This window comes from Bos javanicus, chromosome 13 (genome assembly GCF_032452875.1).
Source record: "Bos javanicus breed banteng chromosome 13, ARS-OSU_banteng_1.0, whole genome shotgun sequence".
NCBI lineage: Eukaryota > Metazoa > Chordata > Mammalia > Artiodactyla > Bovidae > Bos > Bos javanicus.
In genome coordinates, this window is record NC_083880.1 from 21016624 (window position 1) to 21043341 (window position 26718).

General features: G+C 36.3%; 1 protein-coding gene across 1 annotated transcript in view; it reads left to right on the plus strand.

Moving 5' to 3' along the window:
* Positions 1–26718, plus strand: part of MALRD1 (MAM and LDL receptor class A domain containing 1) — a 555525-nt gene that overhangs the window by 310607 nt on the left and 218200 nt on the right. Inside the window, exon 30 of the mRNA XM_061435952.1 lies at positions 15745–15928. Coding sequence (XP_061291936.1) covers positions 15745–15928 — 184 coding nt within the window. The remainder of the gene's footprint in view (positions 1–15744; positions 15929–26718) is intronic.

A 26718-nucleotide genomic window follows, 5' to 3' on the forward strand; every position in this document is an offset into this window, starting at 1 on the left:
AGTTTATCCATCTGAATTTTCATTTTCCCTTCCATGTGGGAAGTTTATGAAGCCTCACTAATTGGGCTGGACATTTCTATGAGAAACGCAAAGAGCAGAATAATGATAGCATTTTCATTCTTCACCCATGTGTGCCAAGAGGGCCCCCAAGAGGTGTTGTCTGGGTCTGCACTCATTTTCTGTCCCACTTGAAGGCAGTTCCATCTGTAATCAGGCTCTGCTTCTCCTGGAGAAGGAAATGGCAATCCTCTCCAGTACTATTGCCTGGAAAATCCCATGAACAGCGGAGCCTGGCAGGCTACAGTCCATGGGGTCACAAAGAGTTGGACACGACTGAGCGACTTCACTTTCTACTGGTGGTGTTTGTAACAAATCAACTCCTGGGCAGTGGAGCCACTAATGATATTCTTGAGCCCATGCAGTGCTAACTCTGCATTCCTGGCTGCTTGGGCTATGCTGTCAAGATAGAAGATGACCCTTACAATGGAAAGACTGAGAGTCTACTGAAAAAAAAAAAAAAAAAGCTTATTCCAATTGAAGTTTTCTGAAGTCTAATAATTGCTATAGGAAGTTCAGCTAAATCTTCCTTAGAATATTTTATAAAATTGTAATTGTTCCACAAAGCAGAGATCTAGATATTTTGTATCATCACCGTTCTATAGTAAAATGAAATCCTGTTCACTTAGTTTTACTCTAAATCTGTTTCTTCAGGAGACAGACATTTAATACTACTCTAGGCACAAATATCATAGTAATTATTTATATTATCTTTAAGGTAGTTTGATTCAAATGGTCATGATTTAGGAGTAACAGACTTTCAAGTTATATGATACTAAAAATCACCGAAAAGCACCCTATAATGAAGATCTCTATGCAAATAATGATGCTGAAATATAAACTAAATTCATTAAGCATTGAATCATTCTTCCTGTAAGAAGTATAGTACAGGTTGCACTTTCAGTGTCGTGGAAGACCGTCAGAGTAATAGGGGATGCCAGTGGCAGGGCATCATGTGTTTAGAGGGATGAGAAAACCAACCTTGGTGTCAGTAATGAAGAGAGGAAAAAAATAAGTTGAGGGGTTGAGGTACTGAGTAAAAGGTTGTATGTTCCTTCTCCATGTGATATGAAGAACCTAACAAGTATCAAGGCTGAAAAAGACTCATATAATTGGCAGCTTCTTTTCACCTCAAAGCACTTCCTTCTGTCATTCATGAAGATCAGGATATACCAAGGACTCTAATTGTAATCAGCACCATTCTAACAATAAACACAGTTTGACCTAGGAACAGGCTGAAAAGTAAGAGTGAAATGAGATGATTGTGTCATATAAATCATTTATGTTAGACATTCATCTAACATGGATGACATAAAAATATGGATGAAACTGATCACAGAAGAGATTGATGTAGCATGCATGGTTAAAATAAGACGTAAGAAAATAAGAAAAACAATTTTTAGACTATTAATATATCTTCAATTAAATGAGCCAAGAGTTTGGAAATCTAGCTCATACTTTGGAACTATGCCAGTTGTTGCTTAACATACTCTTAACTAATTTTAATTTAAAACTGAAAAAGAGGTTTTACTGACTGTCCTACACAGAAGCATGTATGTTATCATGAGCTTTGCCTTTTTACTTGGGACCCTTCTTCAAAAACCAGAGATTAAGTAACTTGCAGTGCTACAATTAAAATATTACACAAAGATGTTTATTGCTTTTGTGAAATGGACAATTCACTACAACCTGCTTCTGTATTCAGAAACTCCCCTGATTGTGTTGGGTTTAAGTATTAACATTTGCTTTAAAAATCACTCTCTGAGTGATTGCTTTCTGAGTATGGAAATGGACTTTATTGAAAAGTGATAAAATTCTGAGCTTAGTTTGCTTGGCAGCGGATATCAGCCACCAGATTAACATCAGGTACCAGAGAAGTCTGGGTCTCTGACAATAAAACTGACCATCAAGAGATACAAAGAAATACAATTTTTAGAAAATGCAACAAAGGTTAAGAGGGTAGGATTGGAACAGAGGGACCACTTTTCCAAAAGTGTGTTAATGGTTGACCTGAATTATTCTGAGCTCTGCCATCTTAAATATGATAGTTATATATTTAATCACATCATTAAAAAGTGATTGGGGGCTATTTCCTCCCTATCTTTTCATCTGCCTGAGGGGCTTTCCAAGCGAATGGAAATCTGCCCTTCAACAGATACTAAATAACAATGTGAGAGAAACCTCAGCCCTTCTTATTAGTTTTAAGAATGAGTCTTTCCCTTATTCTTAGCCTTACTGGTACACTTGTGGCTGTTTATTTTGACTTTTACCTGAGTGAACTTCACCTGTTATCCATGATTTCTTCCTTCTTCCCTTTAGCATTAGTGCATCACACCTGTGGGAGAAAACAGTGGCTTCTGGTGACTCTCAAGAAATAGTAGGGACTTCCCTGATGGTCTAATGACTAAGACTCCAAGCTCCCAAGATAGGAGGTCAGGAAACTAGATCCCACATGCCACAACTGAAGATCCTGCATGCTGCAACTAAGACCTGGCCCAGCCAAATCAGTATATTAATAAAAATAAAATATTTTTTAAAGTTACATAACAAGGTTAAAAAAAGAAATAGTAGCATTGAATAGGTTATGGTAGATACACATATGTGTGTGTGTGTATGTGGGGCTTCCTAGGTAGCGCCAGTGGTAAAGAATCTGTATACCAATGCAGGAGACACCAATGATGTGGGATCGATCCCAGGGTTCGGAAGATGCAGTACTACTTGCCTGGAAAACTCCATGGGCAGAGAAGTCTGGAGGGCTACTGTCCATGGGGTCGCAGAGAGTCAAACTCAAGTATGGTGTTATGTGTATATACTTGTACATACCTATATACATGTAACTTTATTTATGCGTGTGTGTGTGTGTGTATGTGTGTGTGTGTATGTGTGTGTGTATATGTGTGTGTGTGTGTTGGTGTGTGTATGCTGTGCTGTGCTTAGTCGCTCAGTTTAGTCTGACTCTTTACAATCCCGTGGACTGTAGTGCCCCAGGCTCTCCTGTCCATGGTGATTCTCCGGGCAAGAATACTGGAGTGGGTTGCCATGCCCTCCTCCAGGGCATTCTTCCCAGCCCATGGATTGAACCCAGGTCTGCCCCATTGTAGGTGGATTCTTTACCATCTGAGCCACCAGCGAAGCCCAAGCAGTGGGTAGCCTATCCATTCTCCAGCAGATGTTCCTGACCCAAGAATAGAACCAGGGTCTCCTGCATTGCAGGCGGATTCTTTACCAGCTGAGCTACCAGGGAAGCCGTGTGTGTGTGTGTGTGTGTGTGTGTGTGTAAGCCACAGGTTGACAAGTGTATAATTGGAAGAAAGGTGTGATTGTTTGTGATGGCTTGTAGTGAATTGCAAGAGTGAAACAAAAAATAAGTGATTCTGCGCCTCTCTGTCTACTGTGTAAGAAGAGCTTTGTGCATTGTCCTGAGTTGTTTAGAACTGAAGAGGAAAGTAAGTGAAAAGACCTCCAGTGAGTATTTGGCTCTACTTGTTGACAGGACAAATTTCATGTGAAGACCTCTGAGATCCAGGGCATTGTGGAGTGTAACGATTGCAGACTATTGTCCTTAGAGTCTTCTTTGAGCCACAAGCTACCAGCCCATTTGTTAGTCTCCCCTCTTCACTGAATCTTAGGGCATTAATCTAACCGTTGAGTATAAAGATATATTGGGTTGGCCAAAAAGTTCATCTGGGATTTTCATAAGATGTTACAGAAAAACTGCAGTGAACTTTTTGGCCAACTCAGTGCATATATATTTTTTGTCATTTTTATTTTTCTTCATCTCACTCCTAGAACATTTCCCTGGAAAGAAAATAGGGTGAGAGATAATGCATTTAAACAATCATGATTTATGTTTTAGAAATATATTTTTTATTTGCTGTAGATCTTAATAATAAATGTTTATGTGTAAACATATATTGGTAAAATGCAAATGTCTTCTATGTCAGGCATGGTATTAGAAGCTCTAAACACTGGATCTCCAATCCTTACAAAAGGTGACAAGGTAAATATGATAGTTCTCATTTTTTTAGATGAGGAAAGTGAAACTCGTAGTACAGAACTGGATTATTTCCATTACATTCCATTGAGCGCAGAATAAATTAAGTAGTATAGATGAGGCAAGTTTGCAAATACGGAGAGATTTTAGTTATCACTTACTGTGTGGTTTAAGGAATGGGAAATAACTACAGAAAGCAGCACTGTCCTTCTAGCTAAGCCTCGTGGAAGCTGTGACTTTCCTTTTTGTGTGTGTGTGCATATTTTTTATCAAAAATGCATTTATGTTTTTAACTGGGGGATAATTGCTTTACTATGTGGTGTTAGTTTTCACTGTATAACAAGGTGAATCAGCTACATGTATATGTATATTCCCTCCCTCTTGAACCTCCCTCCTTTGCGCCCATCCCACCGCTCAGGTCGTCACAGGGCACAGGGCTGAGCGGCTATGCAGCGGCTTCCTACTAGCTAGCTATTTTATGTATGATAGTGTATATATGCCAATGCTACTCTCTCACTTCGTCCCACCCTCTCCTTCCACTGCTGTGACATTCTTGACTGCTAAGCCCACATTCATTTTTGGAAGTTTGGTCTTTGACAGATGAGAGGAAATTATGGTACCTCCGATCTATGAATAGAACTTTGTATCTTTTTCATGATTTAAATATGTTCTGCCTTTTCTAATTACCCTCCTGTTTTAGACTGTGTGTGTGTGTGCATATGTTTTCTTTTTGCTAACACATGAAGCTCTGAGGAGTATCTGTGGCCAACATTCAGGCCAGTGTACTAGAATTTGTGTAAGTTTTACCATATGAGTTTTTCCTTAACTACATATTTATCACTTAGTTTCATCTTATTATACTCTTGTATCCTTACCTCTCATCCTTGGAACAAGGGCATGAATAAATAAATCCAATAATTATTCCTTATTCTTGTCCTTAGTAAACTTCTTACTATTTATTGCTGAGTAATTAATCCGCCACGCGTAAGCATTTGGGTCTCAGTGCTGCTGCCCAAGGCTTCAAAGGACATGCACAGTTCTTTATGATATTAAACCTTAATGAGTATGGCTCCCATATTTTTATATACATAATAAATTGAAAGGCTAATCCAAATCAAACTTTCATTTTTTAGCTCTTACCCTGCATTTCAGCAGTTAAAATGTCCACATAATAAATTATAGAGTGAGTGTTGTTATTACTGTTTTAAAGAGAAATATTCCATGTGGCTTAGCAGAGGCTTAAACCGTATTTTGCCTACAAATTCTTGTTAGCATGGCTCTCCTGTTTCAGGCAGCAGGCCGTGGCATGGACATCAGATTCACATAAATCTGGGTCCAACCTCTGCTCTATCCTAATATTTCTTGCTATGTATTCTCAGTTTCAAATTTCGTAAGTATTCTGAGCCTCAGTTTCCTTATTTACAAAATAGATTAATAATAGGTTCGTTGTTTTAGTCACTAAGTCTTGTCCAACTCTTTTGTGACCCCATGGACTGTAGCCTGCCAGGCTCCTCTGTCCATGGGATTTGCCAGGCAAGAATACTGGAGTGGGTTGCCATTTTCTCCTCCAGGGGATCTTCCCAACCTAGGAATCAAACCCACTTCTCTTTGGTCTCCTGCATTCACAGGCAGGTTTTTTACCACTGCACCACCTGCCTACCTTTAACACTAGGAGCTGTAAAGACTTGACCTCTTTCTCATCACCTGTCCAGAAGCCCTGCTCAGTGTCAACTGTTCTAGGTCAATGTCCCCATCTTGTGGACAGAATAAAGAACAGTTTGACCTAAGATCACTTTCCATTACGATCTTCATGTCTTCTTGGGGTAGGGAGAGAGTCTTTGGGAAATTAATACTGGTGATTAGGAGGGGAATGGATGAATAGTCTCTAGAAGTTTCACCTGATTCTCACTGTAGGCTACACTTTTTGTTAATTTCATCAAAGGTATTCTTTCTTTATAAAACACAAGCATATGTTTGCCTACATCCTCTTTTTCCTTCTCTGTGAACTCCCAGCTTGGCAACAACTCCAAAAAGCATTTCTTTACATGAATTTGCTCTAATTCTAGTTATTGGTTTTGGACTACTGAGGAAACCATGTATTAATACTTATATTGATCAGTTCCATTAGGAATTTGAATTCTAGTTTCAACTAGATTTTTCAGTGAAGTCCCTTAAGCCTCCCATTCATTCCACAGTAATGTCTACTCCTAGATGCCTCAGGCTTTGCTCTCTGCATGTCACACTTTTTGATGATACATGTCCTGTCTCAACCCACTTGCATATCGCATCTCTTTGTTTCCTCTAAAGCTCTAGAATTTCTTTCCTCTAAAGCTCCAGGATTAGTTGCCATGAATCCACCCTTCCCACTATCTATAGCTCTTTCTACTAAAGAACAGATCTTTCTAAAGCAGATCTGATCAGGTTACTCCCTTATTTAAAAATTGTAGGTGGCTTTATATTGGCTATAGGATTGGATTAAACCTTCACAATGAAATTAAAGATACTTTCCAATGTATGGTCTTGATCTCTATATCTGAGTTGTACATCCTCAGTCTTTATTATACTTTTGATATTCTAATCACATCAGACTATTCAAGGTTCCCAAAATATTTCAATACTTTCATAGCCTATTGCCTGCACATGTGATTTTCTTTACTTGGAATGTCCTCATATACTTTATGCCCTTGGTGGTATTCTGTGCAGTTTCAAAGCCCAATACAAATATTACACTCTTTACGACACCTTCCTAATTTCACATAGATCCTTAATTTTACTGCAACTCCACTCAAGTACTGTATTATTTTTCTGTAATATAATGGAATTTGCTCACACTCAAGCTAAATCGTTACATGGTGTTTTTGTTTCTATTTATTTGTGAGTCCTTTAAATAGTAACAATATATAGCCTAGACATACTCCTTTCCCTATTTGGAACCAGTCTGTTGTTCCATGTCCAGTTCTAACTGTTGCTTCTTGACCTGCATACAGATTTCTCAGGAGGCAGGTCAGGTGGTCTGGTATTCCCATGTCTTTTAGAATTTTCCACAGTTTATTGTGATCCACACTTATTTAACTTATATGCAGAGTACATCATGAGAAACACTGGGCTGGAGGAAGCACAAGCTAGAATCAAGATTGCCAGGAGAAATATAAATAACCTCAGATATGCAGATGACACCACCCTTATGGCAGAAAGTGAAGAAGAACTAAAGAGCCTCTTGATGAAAGTGGAAGAGGAGAGTGAAAAAGTTGGCTTAAAGCTCAACATTCAGAAAACGAAGATCATGGCATCTGGTCCCATCACTTCATGGCAAATAGATGGGGAAACAGTGGAAATAGTGGCTGATTTTATTTTGGGGGGCTCCAAAATCACTGCAGATGGTGATTGCAGCCAGGAAATTAAAAGATGCTTACTCCTTGGAAGGAAAGTTATGACCAACCTAGGTAGCATATTAAAAAGCAGAGACCTTTGCCAACAAAGGTCCATGTAGTCAAGGCTATGGTTTTTCCAGTGGTCATGAATGGATGTGAGAGTTGGACTGTGAAGAAAGCTGAGCACCGAAGAATTGATGCTTTGGAACTGTGGTGCTGGAGAAGACTCTTGAGAGTCCCTTGGACTACAAGGAGATCCAACCAGTCTATCCTAAAGGAGATCAGTCCTGGGTGTTCATTGGAAGGACTGATCTTGAAGCTGAAACTCCAGTACTTTGGCCATTGGATGCAAAGAGCTGATTCATTGGAAAAGACCCTGATGCTGGGAAAGATTGAGGGCAGGAGGAGAAGGGGGTGATAGAGGATGAGATGGTTGGATGGTATCACTGAGTCAATGGACATGGGTTTGGACATGGGAGTTGGTGATGGACAGGGAGGCCTGGCGTGCTGCGGTTCATGGGGTCACAAAGAGTCGGACACGGCTGAGCGACTGAACTGAACTAAATAATAACAGCTGCTTATTTTTCTTCTTGACACCCGTCTCAATTAACAGCACATACAAGAACCTAATAATAATTGATTTAAATTAAAATTTAGCACTCATTTGAATCATAGATGTTCATTTCCTTCATTACTTACAGTAGGGAATATTGCAATGTAGTGAGCACATACCTGCTTTGAGATTATGTAAAACAAGCTGAATATTAGGTTGTGTTTCTTATCATTATAACATTTTATCAGCAATTAGAAGAATGTCTGACCTAGACATAATACTCAACATATGAGTTAAGTAAGTAGAAAATTCATAATTTCATTTTATCATATTGGGGTTCTAGTCTTTAATAAACCATTGTTTTTCCTACTTAATTCCTATCCCAAGTGATTTAATGACTAGACTTATTCTTTTGTTATTGACTTAATTCTCATCCTAGTGTTCTTTTTTCATCTTTATACTCAGATTTTAGGTTTATAATTATTTTTGAATTGCACTTTTTATTTTAGTAATATATTTTGAGTGTAAAAGTGTGGATATATTTGACTTGTTTGTTGAATACAAACAACAATACTATTTTGGTGAATTCAATGATTTATTAAAGTCAGAAAATTTTCTCACTCTTTATACACACATAATATATACTTCTCTAGGTAATAATACCTTTGTACCTATAATTTTGGGCCTGCTATTAGGATTGGTCTTCAGAGAATTTTAGATTGAGAATTTTACTCTTTTAATACTTTCCTGAAGGAAAGTAGACCATTATTCATGTCTTATAAACATTGTATACCTGTGTCTCCTTTGGAAGAAAAATTTGTGCAAGAATCTTAGCTTGAAGTTTGTCGTTCCTTTGTACACATATGCTGTTTCACACACACATATTTGTTTTATTTTCTCTCTCATTATTTCCCACCCCTGGAGGAAGACAGGGAGCTGAGTTATGTCCAATGATTTTGTCATAAAATGCTGTTCTTTTGTTCGCATCGAGTGGTTATCAACCCTGGTGAACAGCAGTGTGCCAAGGGACAGATACAATCATTCATGACTGACATTCTGCCTCGGACCTGCTGCCTCCTCTTATTATTCTTCCTGTCAGATGCTTCCTAAAGACTCCTCATTTTTATTTTTTTCCCCATTGTTCTTCTACGTTCACCCGTATGAACGTTTTTCTCCTTTAGGAACCAAATGTAGTGTGAAAGACGGTAGAAACAAGCCATCAACCACTAAGGAGGATATCACCTTCAGTATCATAGATTGGGAATTTTAATTGGGTTAGGCAGCCCTTTCTTTTAAGTGAGTAAGGACCTTGCAAGAATCATTCTGAATGTAACTTTGTAAGAATAATCAGCTTTAGAGCCTAGTCCTTGTTATAAATAATTCTTTCTCCATTTTGTATCACCTAAGAGTTAAAATAACTATAGTAAGTCTCAGGAAATTATCTCTATGAGTGTAGTGACTCACTGTTGAGAGAATTTATCTGTTAGTCAATTTTTAAATGTTTATTATGACAAGCTCTGCAATTTATTTTTTTCAATATAAATTTATTTATTTTAATTGGAGGCTAATTACTTTACAATATTGTATTGGTTTTGCCATACATTGGCATGAATCCGCCACAGGTGTACACGTGTTCCCCATCTTGAACCCCCCTCCCATCTCCCTCCCCATACCATCCCTCTGGGTCATCCCAGTGCACCAGCCCCGAGCATCCTGTATCATGCATCGAACCGGGACTGGCGATTCATTTCACGTATGATCATATACAAGTTTCAATGCCATTCTCCCAAATCATCCCACCCTCGCCCTCTCACACAGAGTCCAAAAGATTGTTCTATACATCTGTGTCTCTTTTGCTGTCTTGCATACAGGGTTATCATTACCATCTTTCTAAATTCCATATATATATATATATATATTAGTATACTGTATTGGTGTTTTTCTTTCTGGCTTACTTCACTCTGTATAATAGGCTTCAGTTTCATCCACCTCATTAGAACTGATTCAAATGTAATCTTTTTAATGGTTGAATAATACTCCATTGTGTATATGTACCACAGCTTTCTTATCCATTCATCTGCTGATGGACAGCTAGGTTGCTTCCATGTCCTGGCTATTATAAACAGTGCTGCGATGAACATTGGGGTACACGTGTCTCTTTCAATTCTGGTTTCCTCAGTGTGTATGCCCAGCAGTGGGATTGCTGCGTTGTATGGCAGTTCTATTTCCAGTTTTTTTAAGGAATCTCCACACTGTTCTCCATAGTGGCTGTACTAGTTTGCATTCCCACCAACAGTGTAAGAGGGTTCTCTTTTCTCCACGCCTTCTCCAGCATTTATTGCTTGTAGACTTTTGGATAGCAGCCATTCTGACTGGCATGAAATGGTACTTCAGTTTTTACCTTTTCAGAGAATCTGAAATCCAGTAGAATTTTTATAAAGAGACACTGAACCTATTTTCAGCCTGTACTAACAATTTAATGCAACGTCTTAATTCACCATTTTGAATTAAATATGTCTTCACTGATTAAAAAGAAGCTTTTTTTAGTGCCTACACTATGCCAAACTCTGTCTTAGGCTTGGGAGATCTAGAGGTTAATAAGATAGAGAAAGCTCTTGTCTTCATGGACTTTAAATTGTGGGAAAGACAGACAGTGAATTACTGAAATAATTAAAATGTAAGATAATATTGGAAAATGAGAAGTGAGAGTGCTATAAACATTAAAGCAGGGTGATGCAATGTGAGTGAGAATGAAACCCACCCTGAAGGTCCTATGAATGCTTCTCCAAGGTGACATTTGAAGAGAAAAAGACAGTTGCTTATTTTGGGGGTAAAAAAATATACATGTGTGTGTATATACATATACATACATATATATGTATATATCAGATTTGTGTGTGCATATGACTGAAAGAGAAGCTAAACTTTCTCTCTTGTACAGTGTAAATGAAGTTGTGATTCTGGAATCCTGTTTCCCAAGAAACGGAAAGATCAGAATGATAAAAAGAAAATAAAAAGTGATTATAAAAATTATATAACTTCAGCTTTATTCATCTCGATACTTTGCATTAAACTGCCTACTTTGCCCGAGTCCCATGCTAGTTGCCTAAAACTTTAAAGAAAGTTATCAAGAAATAAATGTTTTGAATTTAAAGAAACATTATTCTACAAAACATGAGGACATATTGTTTAAAATGTTTTCAGTGAATATATGTCTAAAACCACACATGACTGTTCAGTGAATATATTAATCTAAACTTGAAAATCATGTTGTTAGGACAGAAATCCTCTTGTAAATATAAGAGCCACTGGTTAGAGATTTTACTCCCAGTATAACAGCCATTTGCAAGATATTTCTGTGGAAGAGGTTTTTTGCACTTTTAAAATAGTCTATGCTTGATATCATCCTATTTTTGAAAATTCAAAATAGGATTAAACTATATATAAATTTTAAACATTTGAAAATGTTTAGAATGGTAAAAAATATAAATTTCTAATATTTAATTTTTTAAGACTTACTATTTAGATGATTTAGAGAATTATATATATTGGGTTGGCCAAAAAGTTCATTTGGGTTTTTTCATTAGTGCTTACACAGAAAAATCTGAACGAACTTTTTGGCCAGCCCAATATTTATTTGCTAGATACAGATATTATTCTAAATTGTAGCTATTCCTTTCCATTAAAAAAAAGTATAAAAATATTTTATAATGGCTATGAAAGATTTTAATACTACATGGCATCATTAATCAATATTTTAGTCTTGTCTAGAGTCAGAAGACAAAACTTGGCTGCAGTGCCAGTAATTAGGACCAGACATGTATTAAATGACTTTTTTGTTGTTGTTTTTGGTTCAGAATTATTCCTGTATCACATTGCATCTTTTTTACCCTTTATTTGCTCAATGTGCTGGTATCCTTTATGTGCTTAATCTTTTGTAAGCATTATGTTTATTTAAGCATATTTTAAGTTTAAAAATTGTTGAAGTTTCAAAAAGTATTAATAGCAGAAATAATTCATTACATGCCAAACACAGAAAGTTTAACTGGAATATTTGGAATCTATGCTCTATTATCTTAAAAATGAATAAAGGTCAAACAATTTTTGTAGTTTTTATTTTTTCTGACTTTTCCAAATTTGACTTGATAATTTTTAGTTACTTTTAGTTATATAGAAGATATACATTGACTGCAGCCATGAAATTAAAAGATGCTTACTCCTTGGAAGGAAAGTTATGACCAACCTAGATAGCATATTCAAAAGCAGAGGCATTACTTTGCCAACAAAGGTCCGTCTAGTCAAGGCTATGGTTTTTCCTGTGGTCATGTATGGATGTGAGAGTTGGACTGTGAAGAAGGCTGAGCGCCAAAGAATTGATGCTTTTGAACTGTGGTGTTGGAGAAGACTCTTGCAAGTCCCTTGGACTGCAAGGAGATCCAACCAGTCCATTCTGAAGGAGATCAGCCCTGGGATTTCTTTGGAAGGAATGATGCTAAAGCTGAAACTCCAGTACTTTGGCCACCTCATGTGAAGAGTTGACTCCTTGGAAAAGACTCTGATGCTGGGAGGGATTGAGGGCAGGAGGAGAAGGGGACAACAGAGGATGAGATGGCTGGATGGCATTACTGACTCGATGGACGTGAGTCTGAGTGAACTCCAGGAGTTGGTGATGGACAGGGAGTCCTGGCGTGCTGCGATTCATGGGATCGCAAAGAGTCGGACACGACTGAGCGACTGATCTGATCTGATACATTTATATATTTTTAAATTATGAATATTAAATGTTTTAAAAGTTCTGTTTTATGTTTCTAGAGTAATTTTATACTAATAATTTTTTGTATGGCTCACCTCTATTAAATGATTACCATTATAGGGTAGGCGCCCCCTCTCTTTTGATCTTCTTATTCCTGGTGTCTAATGTCATATATGGCAACTGTATGAGCATCAAATGTTTGATGAATATATGGAAGACTGTCTGAATAAGCCAATAAATAAATCTCCATTGCACATTTGAATGGCTACTTTTGATAATTAAGGGGACATGATTTGATATGTTATATCCAGAGTTGAATGAGAGCACATATATTAAAATAATACACTACAGTAACCCATCATCAGGTCAATCCATTAATCCTCATTTTCTTCTCCTATCATATAAAATGAGAACAAATATATTAATTCTCATTTATTAGAAGGCCTGCTGTCAGAGTAAAGAAATGATGTGCATTTTATTGGTTAAAGTGATCACACAACCTTCTTTGGTGGCATTTGTTGGAAAACCTTTTTGGTGATTGGCATAGTATAGAAGTGGTTCTATAAACTTCTGAAACTAACAGGACAAATTAGCAATATATTCCCAGGTGGCTCAGTGGGAAAGAGTCTGCCTGCCAGTGCAGGAGACACAGAAGATGTGGTTCAATCCCAGGGTTGGAAAGATTCCCCTGGAGGAGGAAATGGCAACCCACTCCAGTATTCTTACCTGGTTTCATGGACAGATGAGCCTGGCTGTCTACAGTCCATGGGGTCCAAAAGAGTTGGACATGACTGAGCACTGAGCTTGAATTAAGTTTGCAAATTAAAAGAGACTTATATCATTATCTATGCATGTTATGCTGTTAAGTGTCAAACACTTTCTACTTTAATCTTTAATTTAACTCATCATTCCTTTGATTCCAAATCGCTAAGACATTGGTGATAGTCAGAGACTAACCTTGAAAAAGCTTCTCTTCCTTAATCATTAGAAAGATATGAATTTTCATTAATTAGGTGTGAATTTCTCATCCCCTTCAATGCAGAAACTACAGGAGTTTCTGGGTGTAAAAATTTGTTTGTTATTTTGGGGAGGATGTTGAAAGATCTATCTGTGTACTGTTGGTTGTTTTACAAAGTTAATTTTAGAGTAACTAATACAGAGTTCCACTTTCTCTCTGTAATTCCCCAGAAGAGCTGTTTGACTGATTGATCTGTGCCTCCCTCAACAGAATGAGGTGTCAGCCACCTCATTTATTAATGTTAGTTTCCCAAAAGGGTGAGACTATAGATGTGTAACTCCTTTGGATCTCCTCTTCAAGCATTTCTTTTTTTTTGTTCAGTCCATATTTTTTTTAAAAAGATCTGTAAAATATGTATTTCAGTTATATGCTATAAATCAGTTGGAGCATCTTATTTGATTTTCTAGATGCCATTCCATTAAATATTCTCCTCTATTCCACCTTTTTGATTACAAGTTTCAGTGACCAAGTTTACTTGTGAATTTGTCATAAAAACACAGTATTAGACCCTGAACTATTAATTTTGGTGACATCAACATAATTATATATATTTTCTGTTTTTCTTTGCTATATATCCATTGTTATGATTTGTTAACCTCTAATTCCCAATAAGGCCTATGCCCAGAATAGCAAAGGCCTATGCCCAGAATAGCAAAGAGCAACACATACAGTTTAAGCCTTATCCTTGTGATCAACTGACTTACATTCTAGTTTACTGTTAACATCATTTTTTTGCTGTTGTTATTGTTAAGATTATGCAATATGTCACATGATGTCTTGTCATGTCATGTCATGTTATACTTGGACTATTCATCTATTAGACTATTGTACTGCGAGCAGACCAAACTTTGACATTCAGAGTATTACTAATTTGGGTTCTTGAACTTTTTAATCAATAGAAATTGATAAGAGGGCAGACAAGAAATTCAACCAAGATTTCATTGGGACTCGTGCTACAGCATCAGGGAGCAAAAACAAGCACCAGCTTCCCTTGCTTGGGTCCCTTAAGTGGGCTGAGGAATGGCATGGGGGGTCTGCCCACGGCCTTGGTGATACTGTTGTGCAGGAATCATGAACCGTCCCTGCTTTTGCTCCTGGCACCTCAGAAGTGGCAGTTGGGTTTTAGTCTTTGTGTAGCTTGTTCATAATTTACTCCACCTGTGCATGGGTACAGTTATTTTTAGTCCCTTGTAGTTTCTTTATGTTCCCTTGGTCAAGGAAACATTTGTCTTGAGAGGAGATATTTAAATGTTTTCTTAGAAAATTAATTTTTCCTTTACAATTTGAAGAATTTGCTCTAAAATACTGTTACCTCATGTAATAATCATAGTAGAATTTTATAAATAGCCCAAATCATATAATCATCTAATAGAATTTTTGAAATACCATCTTAGAAGTAATCACTTTCCATTCACTTCACAATATCTTATATCTATCAGGGATCTGTGATTTCTCCCACCTGTTCCTCCTTTCTTCTCTCTTTTCTCTTTCCTTAAGTTATTTCAGGTCTGTAAAGAAAGGTATTGGGTTGGACAAAAAATTTCATTTGGGTTTTTCATAAGACGTTACGGAAAAACCCTAATGAACTTTTTGGCCAACCCAATACAGTATCAATGATTAAAGAATGGGCATAGAAGGTTGGTGGGGAGGGTACCTAGAGCAGTAAAACCAGGGCTTCAGTAAACTGTTCAGACTCCATCAACTATCCATTGAGAACTCTGCATGCAAGCAAGAAGAAGTGGAATTAAGTGAGTATTCACTTGCTAATAATGATGTCTCTGAAAACATTCAAACAAGTTTACAAGTCTTGCTCATATTTCTTTTGGGAATACTTTAGTAGATTAATGGACCTCTGTTTCAATGGGGTAAAGTATACCATGACTATTATCAGCTTTTTAATCAGCTTTCACTGGTCAAATGCTTGTGTTCTAAATAATTGGTGTTTTTTCCTTCTTTTGTGTTAAATTATTTGCCTAATGCAAGCTTCTTTATCTTTAGACAGAGAAAGGACTATCGAAAGTATGGGAAGAAAATAAGCAGAACTCTGGTGATCGCTGGCAAAAGGCTGTCATCCTTCTAGGAAAGTTAAGGAATTTTGAAGTCATATTTCAAGGTCTCCGTACACGGGATCTGGGAGGAGGAGCTGCAATTGATGACATTGAATTTGAAAACTGCATGACTGGTAAGTTTCTGGAAGGCTCTGCTGTTTGGAAGCACACGTAAAACCTAGCCATTTATCTTTGCTTCATGTTTATAAAATGTTCTGCAGTTACATGTTTTGTATGTACATAAAAATCAATTGAAAGAGATGATTTTATGGTGGTTGAATTTACAGTTCCATGTTAAGAGATAACAGTTTCTCCATCTTTTGATTATAAAGATAATTCCTCTCTTTCTTCTATGTTATCGTCTTTTTCTAACATGTAGAAGTGTTTTTCTTTGAATTTATTTTTCAACACAATTTAAACCATAAGCCTAATATTCACATACATTTATGTAATTAATTTTAAATGAACCAGTAGAAAGGGTTAGAAAACAGGAAGTTAGTGGCTATATAAGAAGTATATACAACTATGCATAATTCAAGCAGAACTTGAACTGAGAGCTATACTTAAGGCATCTAAAAGGCTACTCTAGCCAGTAAACAATACTTTGAAAAATATGTTATCATTTATCACACTTCTAAATCTGAAGCGTAATTACTTAGATTCTCTTTATGAAACTACCCAGAAAATGTCAAAAATAATTATAAATATATTTGTACAGTTTCACAACTTCAAAGTTTCTTTCTGAGAAGTTATTCCATCTGATTTACGAAATAGTACAGTGTGGTATGTCCTGCCCATGAAAGATACGCCTTCTGCGGTTTCCTACGCTGGTTCCCTTGGAGGCAAGCCCCTGAGACTGAAGAGCTAAACCTGAGTGCTGCTTAATTCCGTTGCTGCTTTCATATTAAAATATCACTTCACTGAGACATTTTGAAAATATGACTTTGGTTTTTGGTGCTGTTAGTGCATTTGCTTTCTTTATGAAAAGCCTTCTGCTTAGATGTCAGTCCTTTATTGAGTCCCCCACCCTCTGCTGTGTTTCCAGCAAAGGCCACTGAGACTCAGCTATTATATGTATGTACATACACACACACACACACACACACACATATTACATAAAAGCAGAATGTATGCACCCTAGATAATCTAGGGAGCAGAGAATCTGAAAACAGGGTTTGGGTGTGGAAGTGTTTGGAAGAGGATTCCTGGACCACAGAAAATGGGATCTGAAAATATAATCATGAAAAGGTATCTTAGAAGTTAGAATGTGCTTCTTTAATGCTTTTCTAGTAACTTCCTAGTAATATGCTAAATTTCCATTATAGTTTGTTACTCAATTTATAAGTGATTCTGGCAAGTTCCAAAGGAGAAACTCTTCAAAGTTTTATCTAAGATTTTTAGAAAGAAGCTTGTATTAAACAGGAGAGATTCTTTTCCTCTCAAGGAAAACAGAATGATTCTTGGATGGGTTGATTCAGTGCAGAAAAAAATTTGAGAGTTGTTATTCCAGTTTTGCCAAGTTTCATGTTGAAGTTCTTTTTGTTCTTCTCTTAAAGTCCTGTGAAAATTTACATGGTTATAATGCATTCAAGTCAATTGAACATTCATTCACCTTCCTGACTAATACTTTATTGTCTTATATTTAGTGATATAGTACTTTTAAGTCTTTCTATGTCATAAATAAAGAGTCAATTTTGGTTAATTGTAGTGAATATGGTCAATTGTATGTCAAATATATTTTAGGAAGAAGTAACCGTTTTTTAAATAGCCAGGCTGTTGCATATGTCTGGAACTAAAAAAAAAACAATACTTTTTTGGTCTTCTTAGTTTTAAACTGTATGCCAATAAAATGGTAGGGCTGTGAAAAATCGGTAATAAGAAGCAGATTAATGTATAAGTTGATCTAGGTTGTTTTCTACTATTGCTAATTTAGAAGAGAATGGTATTTGACAAAACATCAGAGACACATGGTGGTTAGGAACAAGGAGTGGAGTGAAACTACCTGGGCATGGAACCTGGCTCTACCACTGACTGACTTGCTGCTGCTGCTGCTGCTGCTGCTGCTGCTAAGTCGCTTCAGTCGTGTCCGACTCTGTGCGACCCCATAGACGGCAGCCCACCAGGCTCCCCCGTCCCTGGGATTCTCCAGGCAAGAATACTGGAGTGGGTTGCCATTTCCTTCTCCAATACATGAAGGTGAAAAGTGAAAGTGAAGTTGCTCAGTCCTGTCTGACTCTGAGCGACCCCATGGACTGCAGCCTACGGGGCTCCTCCATCCATGGGATTTTCTAGGCAAGAGTACTGGAGTGGGGTGCCATCGCCTTCTCTGACTGACTGACTTAGGTGAGCTTATTTCACTTTTCCTCAGTTTCTTCATCAATAAAATGGGTACAATAGTAATAGCCCTTCTGTCATAGATTTCTGTGAATACTATGTTACTATACATAAATTGCTTAGAATACTCTTGACACATAGTAAAAAATTTATGTATTGTATTGTATTGTTTTACCCATCATCATTAATATTAACTATGTCGTATTTTTAAATGGTACTTTATTGCTCTATTAAGAAACCAGTTTCAGACCCTATGCAAATAGGTCACCATAAAATCTATCATGGAACTGATTCCCATTTGAGATAAATAACTTAAAAAATGACTTAATATTCATTTATCTTATCATTTTCTGCCAGTTACAACAGAACACATACTGTCTGATACCATTTATATGAAATGCCCAGAATAGGAGGTATATAGAGACAGAAAACAGATTACTGGCTACTTAGGGCTCAAGAATATGGGGTGGGGAGTGACTGCTGATAAATACAGGGTTTCTTTATGAGATGATGAAACTATTATAAGTTTTTATAGTGATTGTTATACAATTCCATAAATATACTAAAACCATAAAGTTGTAAACTTTATGTGGGTGGACTTAATGGTATCTAAATTATAAATTATTTATCAAAAGCTATTAAAAATAAAAAATAATTCAGAAAAAATTCTGCGAAAATGGTGGTGGTGGTGAATACCTTTTGAACTTTCCCAAATTCTCACATAAAACAGAACTGGGGACTATAGCCAATATTTTATAATAAGTATAAGTGGAGTATAATAACCTTTAAAAATTATGAGGCACTATATTGTACACCTGTAATTTATATAATACTGTACATCAACTGTACTTTAATTTTTAAAATTAAAAAAGAAATAGTCAAAGCCTAGTTGGCAGTCTATAAGCTATAGAAAACATATGCAGCGAAGTAAGTGAAAATGCATTCCTAAGAAACCCAGCATATGAGCTACTGAGGATAAACTGCCAACAGCTGCAAGATCTGTACGGTATTTGTGTGTATGAGAGAGAAGCCAGGAGAATCACAAAATGGCCCACAGATACTCACTTGAAGATGCAGTCACGTGGTTTTAAAATGGCAGCCAAAACTGGGAGAGATTTCACCTACTTTTAGAATCATTGGGACCAAGGGATCTGTGGTTAAGTCTGTGGGGCTGGAGCAGTCTAAACCCCAGGAACACTCAAAATGGATCCACCAGGATTCCCTTTCAGGACAGCAGCCCACATTCAAACACAAAACAAAAAATGAACAAACAAAAACACCACTGGGAGTGAAGTCAAAATTGAACAGGGAAAGGTGAAGATCAGAAAAGACTAACAACAAAGAGTTGGAGGGACATAGAACCAGAAAATTTTGAAAAGCACATCATTATTTTTTTATGTATATAGAGTATATAGACTTATAATTCTTCCTGGAGTCATAACGAGTGTCTGAGATTTTTCTAGGACTTTTTGAAAACTCTGGAATCTATGCATATATTTTAAATTTCAAAATTAACGAGAACAAAGTTTTAAATTGATTAAGAGTGAAAGGGGAGAAAGTAGAGGCTATAGATGAGCTATATTTGATGGTTATCTACTTTACCTGCAGATAAGAAAACTATTTCAGCTTCATGTCTACTTTTTACATTCCATTCAAAAACACATAACTTGGTTTACTAAGTAATATTTAGTACATGGCCAACATAAAGCTAGATATATACCCATATTTCTTCATATATCTAGAAATATATATTTCTAGATATATACCCATGATGTATTCAGAACACATCATGGTGCTACCTCCAATTAACTGTCAAAATTATTATATTTTTTTACCAGAAAAATAAAAGAATAGGTCTATCTTTGTTGTGTGCAGGGACACATTAAGAAGCATACCTCCTTTTTGGACAAGTTAACATAGAACCTAGTAGCATACTCATTTTTTAAAAAAATGACTGTTAATGAATTTGATATTTTCTCTTTTTAAATTCAACTTGATTTAGAAACTATTTGTACAAAAATCTTATAAAACACAACCACCATTCTATAACACAGAAAAGTAGGAAGGGAATTCATATAGTGACAAAAGAAATATTCCATCGGTGTAACTTATAAAAGTGGCAATTCAAAATTTAAATGGTTACTCAATTTTGGATCAATATTATTTATTAAGTACAATCATTTATTATGCACAGTCATTCAGCTGATACTTATTGAGCTGACTGTTAATACTAAATATCAGTCAATTTTGCAGTAAGAACGCTAGGTGCAAATGCTAGTTTGACCACTTGCTATCTGCTCTGTGGTTTCAGGCAAGTTTCATAATCTTCCTTTGTATTCTTTTCCTCAGCCAGAAAATGATAGAAATACCGCTTCCATCTCAAAGAGCTCTCACAAGGATTAAATCATTTTTTAATCCTTAAAAAAAATCCTTTAAACAAATTCTTTGAAGAATATGTGGGGCATAAAAAATACTGAATATTTGTTGGCTACAAGTATGGATTAACAACAGTGACAAAAAGCTTGACATTGTTCCAGGCATGACACTTTCTGTATCAACGCTTAAAAGCTGGTTCGGCCCATTCCATGTTCAGTGGGTCTTTATCGCTCAGCTACTAGGCTACAGAAAACTGCAGTGAACTATGTCCATCTTTTTGAAGCAGGGCTGAACCGCCTGTGGCTCACAGTGTTTGGCTTTCCTGACTTTCCTTTTCCCCTTTCAGTACCCTTTCCTGATGCCCAGCATTTCCTCCCCTCCCCTGTGTGCCCCTCCTGTGTCTTCTGCTGCCAGCACTGCTCTGCAAGCAGTCTCTAAGACACTGGTAAGCCCAGGACCTTGGGATAGGAGCCAGTAACAGTATAAAATGTTGCCTTTTCCACTGAAAAATCTAAAAGATCCAATTGAATGATGACCAGTTTTCCATTGAAGGAAAAGAAGGAAATAATTCAGGGATTGCAAATGCTTCCAGAAGTCAAAAAAGTCTTCTAAGTAGACAGGAGCCCAGTAGCTACACCGTCTCTCTCTTAATTCATATAGAGGGAAACACCTCATGCTCCCCCAAATAATCCTAAATGTGAAAGGAAGGAAGCAACCTTGGGGAGAAAGTAAGAGAAGATAGCATCATTATAATATCAGATATCTAGTACACGGTCTTCTCACATCACTTTAAAAGATTATAACGACTCTCGCACCTTTTGCTTTCCCCCTTAAACACTGTATGTATGACTCCTCAGTGTCCTGTAAGCAGTAATTGATTTGGAGTGAAAAAGAGTGGTTTGATGCTAATGATTTCAGCGCAGCCTCACTCGGAATTCAAATTGAACTTGGGAGATCACAAAATAGTGATTACTCTATATAGAGTTCACATTTACATAAATCTATACACACTACCCTGTGGAGTGACTTTAAAACTTCGTTTCTTCACTAAGTTAATCTGAAAAACTGTATTTCTGCTCAACACAGGAGTGTTCCAAGTAATTTTCTCTTATAGTAAATGTCAGAAAAGGGAAAAAAAGGAAGATGATAGTCAGTAGAAAAAAGTATTAACTATCTCACCATAGTGAAATAATTAAAAGTGACTTTTATTTTTAATAACTAATGGCTAGATAATATGTAGTGCTTTATAATGTAAGAGTATGTAAAAGATGAATGAATGAGTGGATGGATGAATGGGTGGATGGACCAATAGATGGACAGACAGATGGATTAATAGAAAACATTTATTCAAATCTTATTATATTTGAAAAATCAGAACAGAGCCTTAATTGAGTTACAGTCTACTGGCAGAAGCAGACAATAAGCAAAGAAATATGTAATATTGTGTCATGTAGTACTGGGTACTATGAATGGTATAGGGAGAAAGTATTTGAGAATTATTACCCAGATTAGAGTAGTCAAAGTAATCTCTGAAAGTTACAGATGGGCAAAGGCTTGAATGTACTAAGTCAACCACATGGGATTTCCCTGGTGGTCCAGTGGTTAAGACTCTGTTTCAAATGCAGGGGCCATGGGTTCAATCCCTGGTCAGGAAACTATGTTCTGACGTGCCTCACAACATGGCCAAATATTAAAAAACAAAGGCAATCACACCAACACCCTGGGGAAAAGCACTCCAGGCCTCAGGCACAGTAAGGCAGACTCACTGGGAGGGAATGCGTTCCTGAAGCAGAAGGAAGTGTGGGGAGACGGCAGTGACCCTCAGGATGCAGAGCTTTGTCCCCAGCTGCTTTGTGCTAGGATCATCTCACAGCCCGGAGGGGAAGCCAGCAGACTCTGGAGTCAGCTTTCCTAATTTAAATCCTGTCTCTGCCACTTAGTTGCTGTGTGACCTTGAATAAGCACTTATCAACTCTTTACCTCAGTTTTTTATGGCAATGAAAATCAGACCTACTTTATAGGGCAATTTGTGAGAATTTAGCAAGTTAATATGTGCCAGAAGCTTTGAACAGTAACTCTTTGTGATAACTACTCAGTAAATGTTAGACATGATTATCATTGAAATCCTCACTATTATGTTTAATTTAATCATCACTGCAACTCTGGAAAATCGAGGGATCCAGAGGTTATACTAAATAATTCCAACCAGCTTGATTTCTTTACTGATGCTTAATGGCACAGAAACAACCATATTGAACCATAACAGCAGAGAGTACTACTAAAATCATGATGAATACTCTGGAGTAAAAGCAGTCGTGCAACACCTGCCACATCTAGTTTGTCAATAATTTCAAATGCTCTTGGAAGAAAGGCAGTCTCAGACATATCACTTGTACTCCTAACAGTGGTGTGTTTTAGTAACACTTGAAATATTTTCAACATTATAAATCCTGTTTTTTAAAAAATTTCATGTTCAACCAGTCTTCATTGTTACAGACTTGTTTTATTTTGAATTCAGAATATTTTTCAGTAAGATGAGGGAGGGAAACACACTTTGTGAACAAATGTTATAGGACTTGAATGAGATTAAATTCACAGCAGTTTCTTTATCTGATTATATACGACTGTTCTTATTTTAGGTTTTCTTAAACTGCAATGCACCTTTTGTGTGTAAAGCTAAAAATTTCTGCCAAGAATTGATATAATTTGTTAAACATATTCTGTGTGTCAGAGCCAATTCATATCTTTAAATTAAACCTAATACTTTATATTGAACTTTATCTGTTGGCTGGTGAAATGTCCAGTGATTCTCAAGCAGTTCTGAAAAGGACTATGAAAAAGTACTTGAAGTAACTACTTTACATTTCTGCAAATATCTTTTATGGGTTAACAAAAAGTATCAAGGTCATACTTGAAAATGTTTGTTATAATTAATATATATCCTGATTATATTCCTCTCCCAACTTACATATCAATAAGATATCCATCCATCCATAAATTCATGTTTTACTAAGCATGTACTTTATGCATTATGCAGAAGTTAAACATTTTGACTTTTCAAAGAAAGGTAACTAGTTTTTATTGATTCAAAAATGTTTCTTTATCAAAAGGGAATAATGCTGATCTCAATTCATTCATTTATGAACAAATACTATAAAATTTTTAAACCTACCATTGTGCATTAGAGATATTTACTGTTTTGATATATCCATTTTCTCCCCCGAGTGTCCCTGAACCTTTCAGATAGATAGATCCATGTAAAAAAGATGTGGCCAGAGTGCTGTGAGGACGTGAAATGTCATTTCCAGGCTGAAGCATTTCCAAGCTGTTGCACAGCCCACCTGGTCTCCTGCTGCTGCTGTGGTTAAGGATGCCTCATTTTCTAGGCAGTGTGTCTACATCTGCCTGGTTCCCTTGAGTTTGCAGAGAAAAATCCCTACTTTCAACTTGTTATAGACCTAGATAGCAAAGTGACCAAAAAAAAATGATGTTTTTGAGATTTGGAGATTTTTTTAAGTTTCGTATAATCTAGTCAGATCTAATGAACATATCATGTATTTTCCTGTGTTAAATTCAGTAATATTTTTTTACAGTTAGGGCTATTCTATAAAAAATACATTTACTGTTCCTATAGTAAAACTTTAAATATGTTAAGAGAGAAAGAACATCCATACCATTCCTGGCTCCAGTCTCATGAGGAGAGTGGTCAGAAAATTAAGTTGACACTAAGCAAAGTTCAAAACCAAGAGGTGGAGAGACTCCTTGTGGCATCAACCCTCTCGTTCTGGACATTGAGAGCAGTACGCTCACTTTGCCTCACTGCTTGAATTAATTTTAGCCACGCCTCAGGGGAGAAGTCTCCTTGTTATAGTCAGCCAACAACATTATTCTTCATTAACTCTGAGAGCCAACTTATTTGCTTCTTGTAAAATCAGGGAATAGATTCTTATTCCTGATTCCATTTCCATGTTTTAGACAATAGGACTAAGTAATTGAGTTTATTATATCTTTAATCAGTTATTTTAAATTAAAAAATCAAAGCCATGAATGGATCTAATTATTTTAATGTTGCATTCAAGTCAACCATTTATTACGTACCTAGAAAATATCAAATCTTAATTTATCTTTTAATAAATTTGATATAATTAGCACTTCAGTGTCAAAGTCTACATATAAAAATGTAGCTATAATCGTATCATCATGACAAATTGAGTATTATAATTAATGTGATTGTACTTGATTATAATCAAGCACAATAATATAACTTGGTTTCTTCATAATATTAAGACAATATAATTACTTGAACATACATTTTAGTAAGCCTTCAATAACCCTTGAAATATCCATAAGTTCAAATGAAGACTACTGTAGATCTGAATACTAACATCTTCCTCAATTCATGCAATTTCTAATTAGAATTTGTTTCAATTACAATGAACATTTCCCCGCTTAATATCTATTAGGTCAGTAAGACCATTGCTTAGAGAATTTGTAATAGTATGGCATTTCAATTTTTACTGAATTGTATTTTTGCTAATTTCTAATCAAAATGAATATTAATGTTTATGAAACTTCCATTTTACACTGATATATATGTGTATATTTATATATTTTTTAATTTCCATTACACAGTTGAAAGGTAAAGTCTTCAGTCCTGAAACAAATGTACTTATATAAGATATGCAAGATAGAAGTGTATGCAAAATAAGTAGATGTGGAACTCAAATTTATATCCAGTTAGTTCAAACATAAATAGGTTTCAACAAAATCCATAGGTGTTTACACATGTACAAATATTAGGCCAGGACCAGAAACTAATTTTTTGTCTATTTGATGAAACACACACACATATACATGCATACGTACATACATATACACAGAGGCAAGCATGAGTTTATGCAAAAACCTCGTAATTTGGATAATCATACAAAAGGGCTTATGGGAAAACAGGATTGGGACCAGCCACTATAAGCACAGATAACTAAGTTATACAGTGCTGGTATAAATAGCAACCATAGTAAAAATACAGGCACAGTTTAAAATATTTTAAAAACCCTAATAAAGGAATCCTAATAGAGGAACTTTTCAGCAAATGTGCTACTGTACCTAAAAAGGTGTGTGGGGTAGGATGCAAGGCATCTTGATGAACGGGTGGTGTGAAAAAGAGTTTAAGGCTTTTGGATTATGGAGACATGAGAAAGTGACAAAAAAAAAAAAAAAAAAAAAAAAAAACGAGAGCGTGTGGAGAAACAGAGCAAAGAAATGTGGGATGAGGTACATACCTAACAGCCCTGTATTTTTTTGTTGCTCTCTGGCTGAACTATGATAGAGTACTTCCCTCTCTTCCACTATGCCTTCTCTGCAGAAGACTTTATCATAGAGGGAAAAATAATGTAGGAATCCATACAAATTCTGTGCTGTATTGATTTAATTCCTTCATTGTTTAGCTGCATACAAACTTAATTATTTTACAGAAACCTGCACTGCATACATGAGCATCAGGACAATGAAAGGAAGCTAATATATTTTGAACACCTAGCATCGTGGGTGGCGTGGTGAAACCAGACCCAGTGCATACATAATGTCTTTTAAGACAGGAATAGGATATTTAATACAGAAGAGGTTCTTGAGGGATTTGAGCAAAATGAGTCAAACAAATTGTTTGGAAAGTTGCCTCAGAGGAGCTGAGAAATACAGTTTTAAATTGTTGATTAAATGGTCAGGAAGGAGTTCAGCAGAAAAACAAGTGTGGTTTGAATTTCTTTCCACTCATTTACTCCTTGGGCTGTCAGTCTTTATACATCCTCATGATCATTTCTGAGAAGTCTCTAGGTTAATTAGGTCTAGTTTAATTGCCAAAAACATCAAACATAAAGAGTTTATTTAAGGATACAAGGAATCTCAGGAAACCCAAGCTCTGGAGAGCAGTCCAGCTTCAGGAAGATTCTAAAACCAAGGATTTGGAAAGAGGGAAATTGAGCTGTAATCTTTCTGTGCTGCTTTGCTTCCCTCTGTGTGTCTGTTTTGGGCTTTTCTACTGTGGAACCAGATTTCTTTGCTTCACCATATATGGCAAAAAATGTTACTACACCACAGGATTCTAGAGCCTCAAAACACCATTGCAGAAACCCATTAGTTACATTTTTTAGTTCTCTGGTGGCTGACTCCAACTGACCTATCTTGGGTCAAATAGCCATCTTTACACCAGTTAACT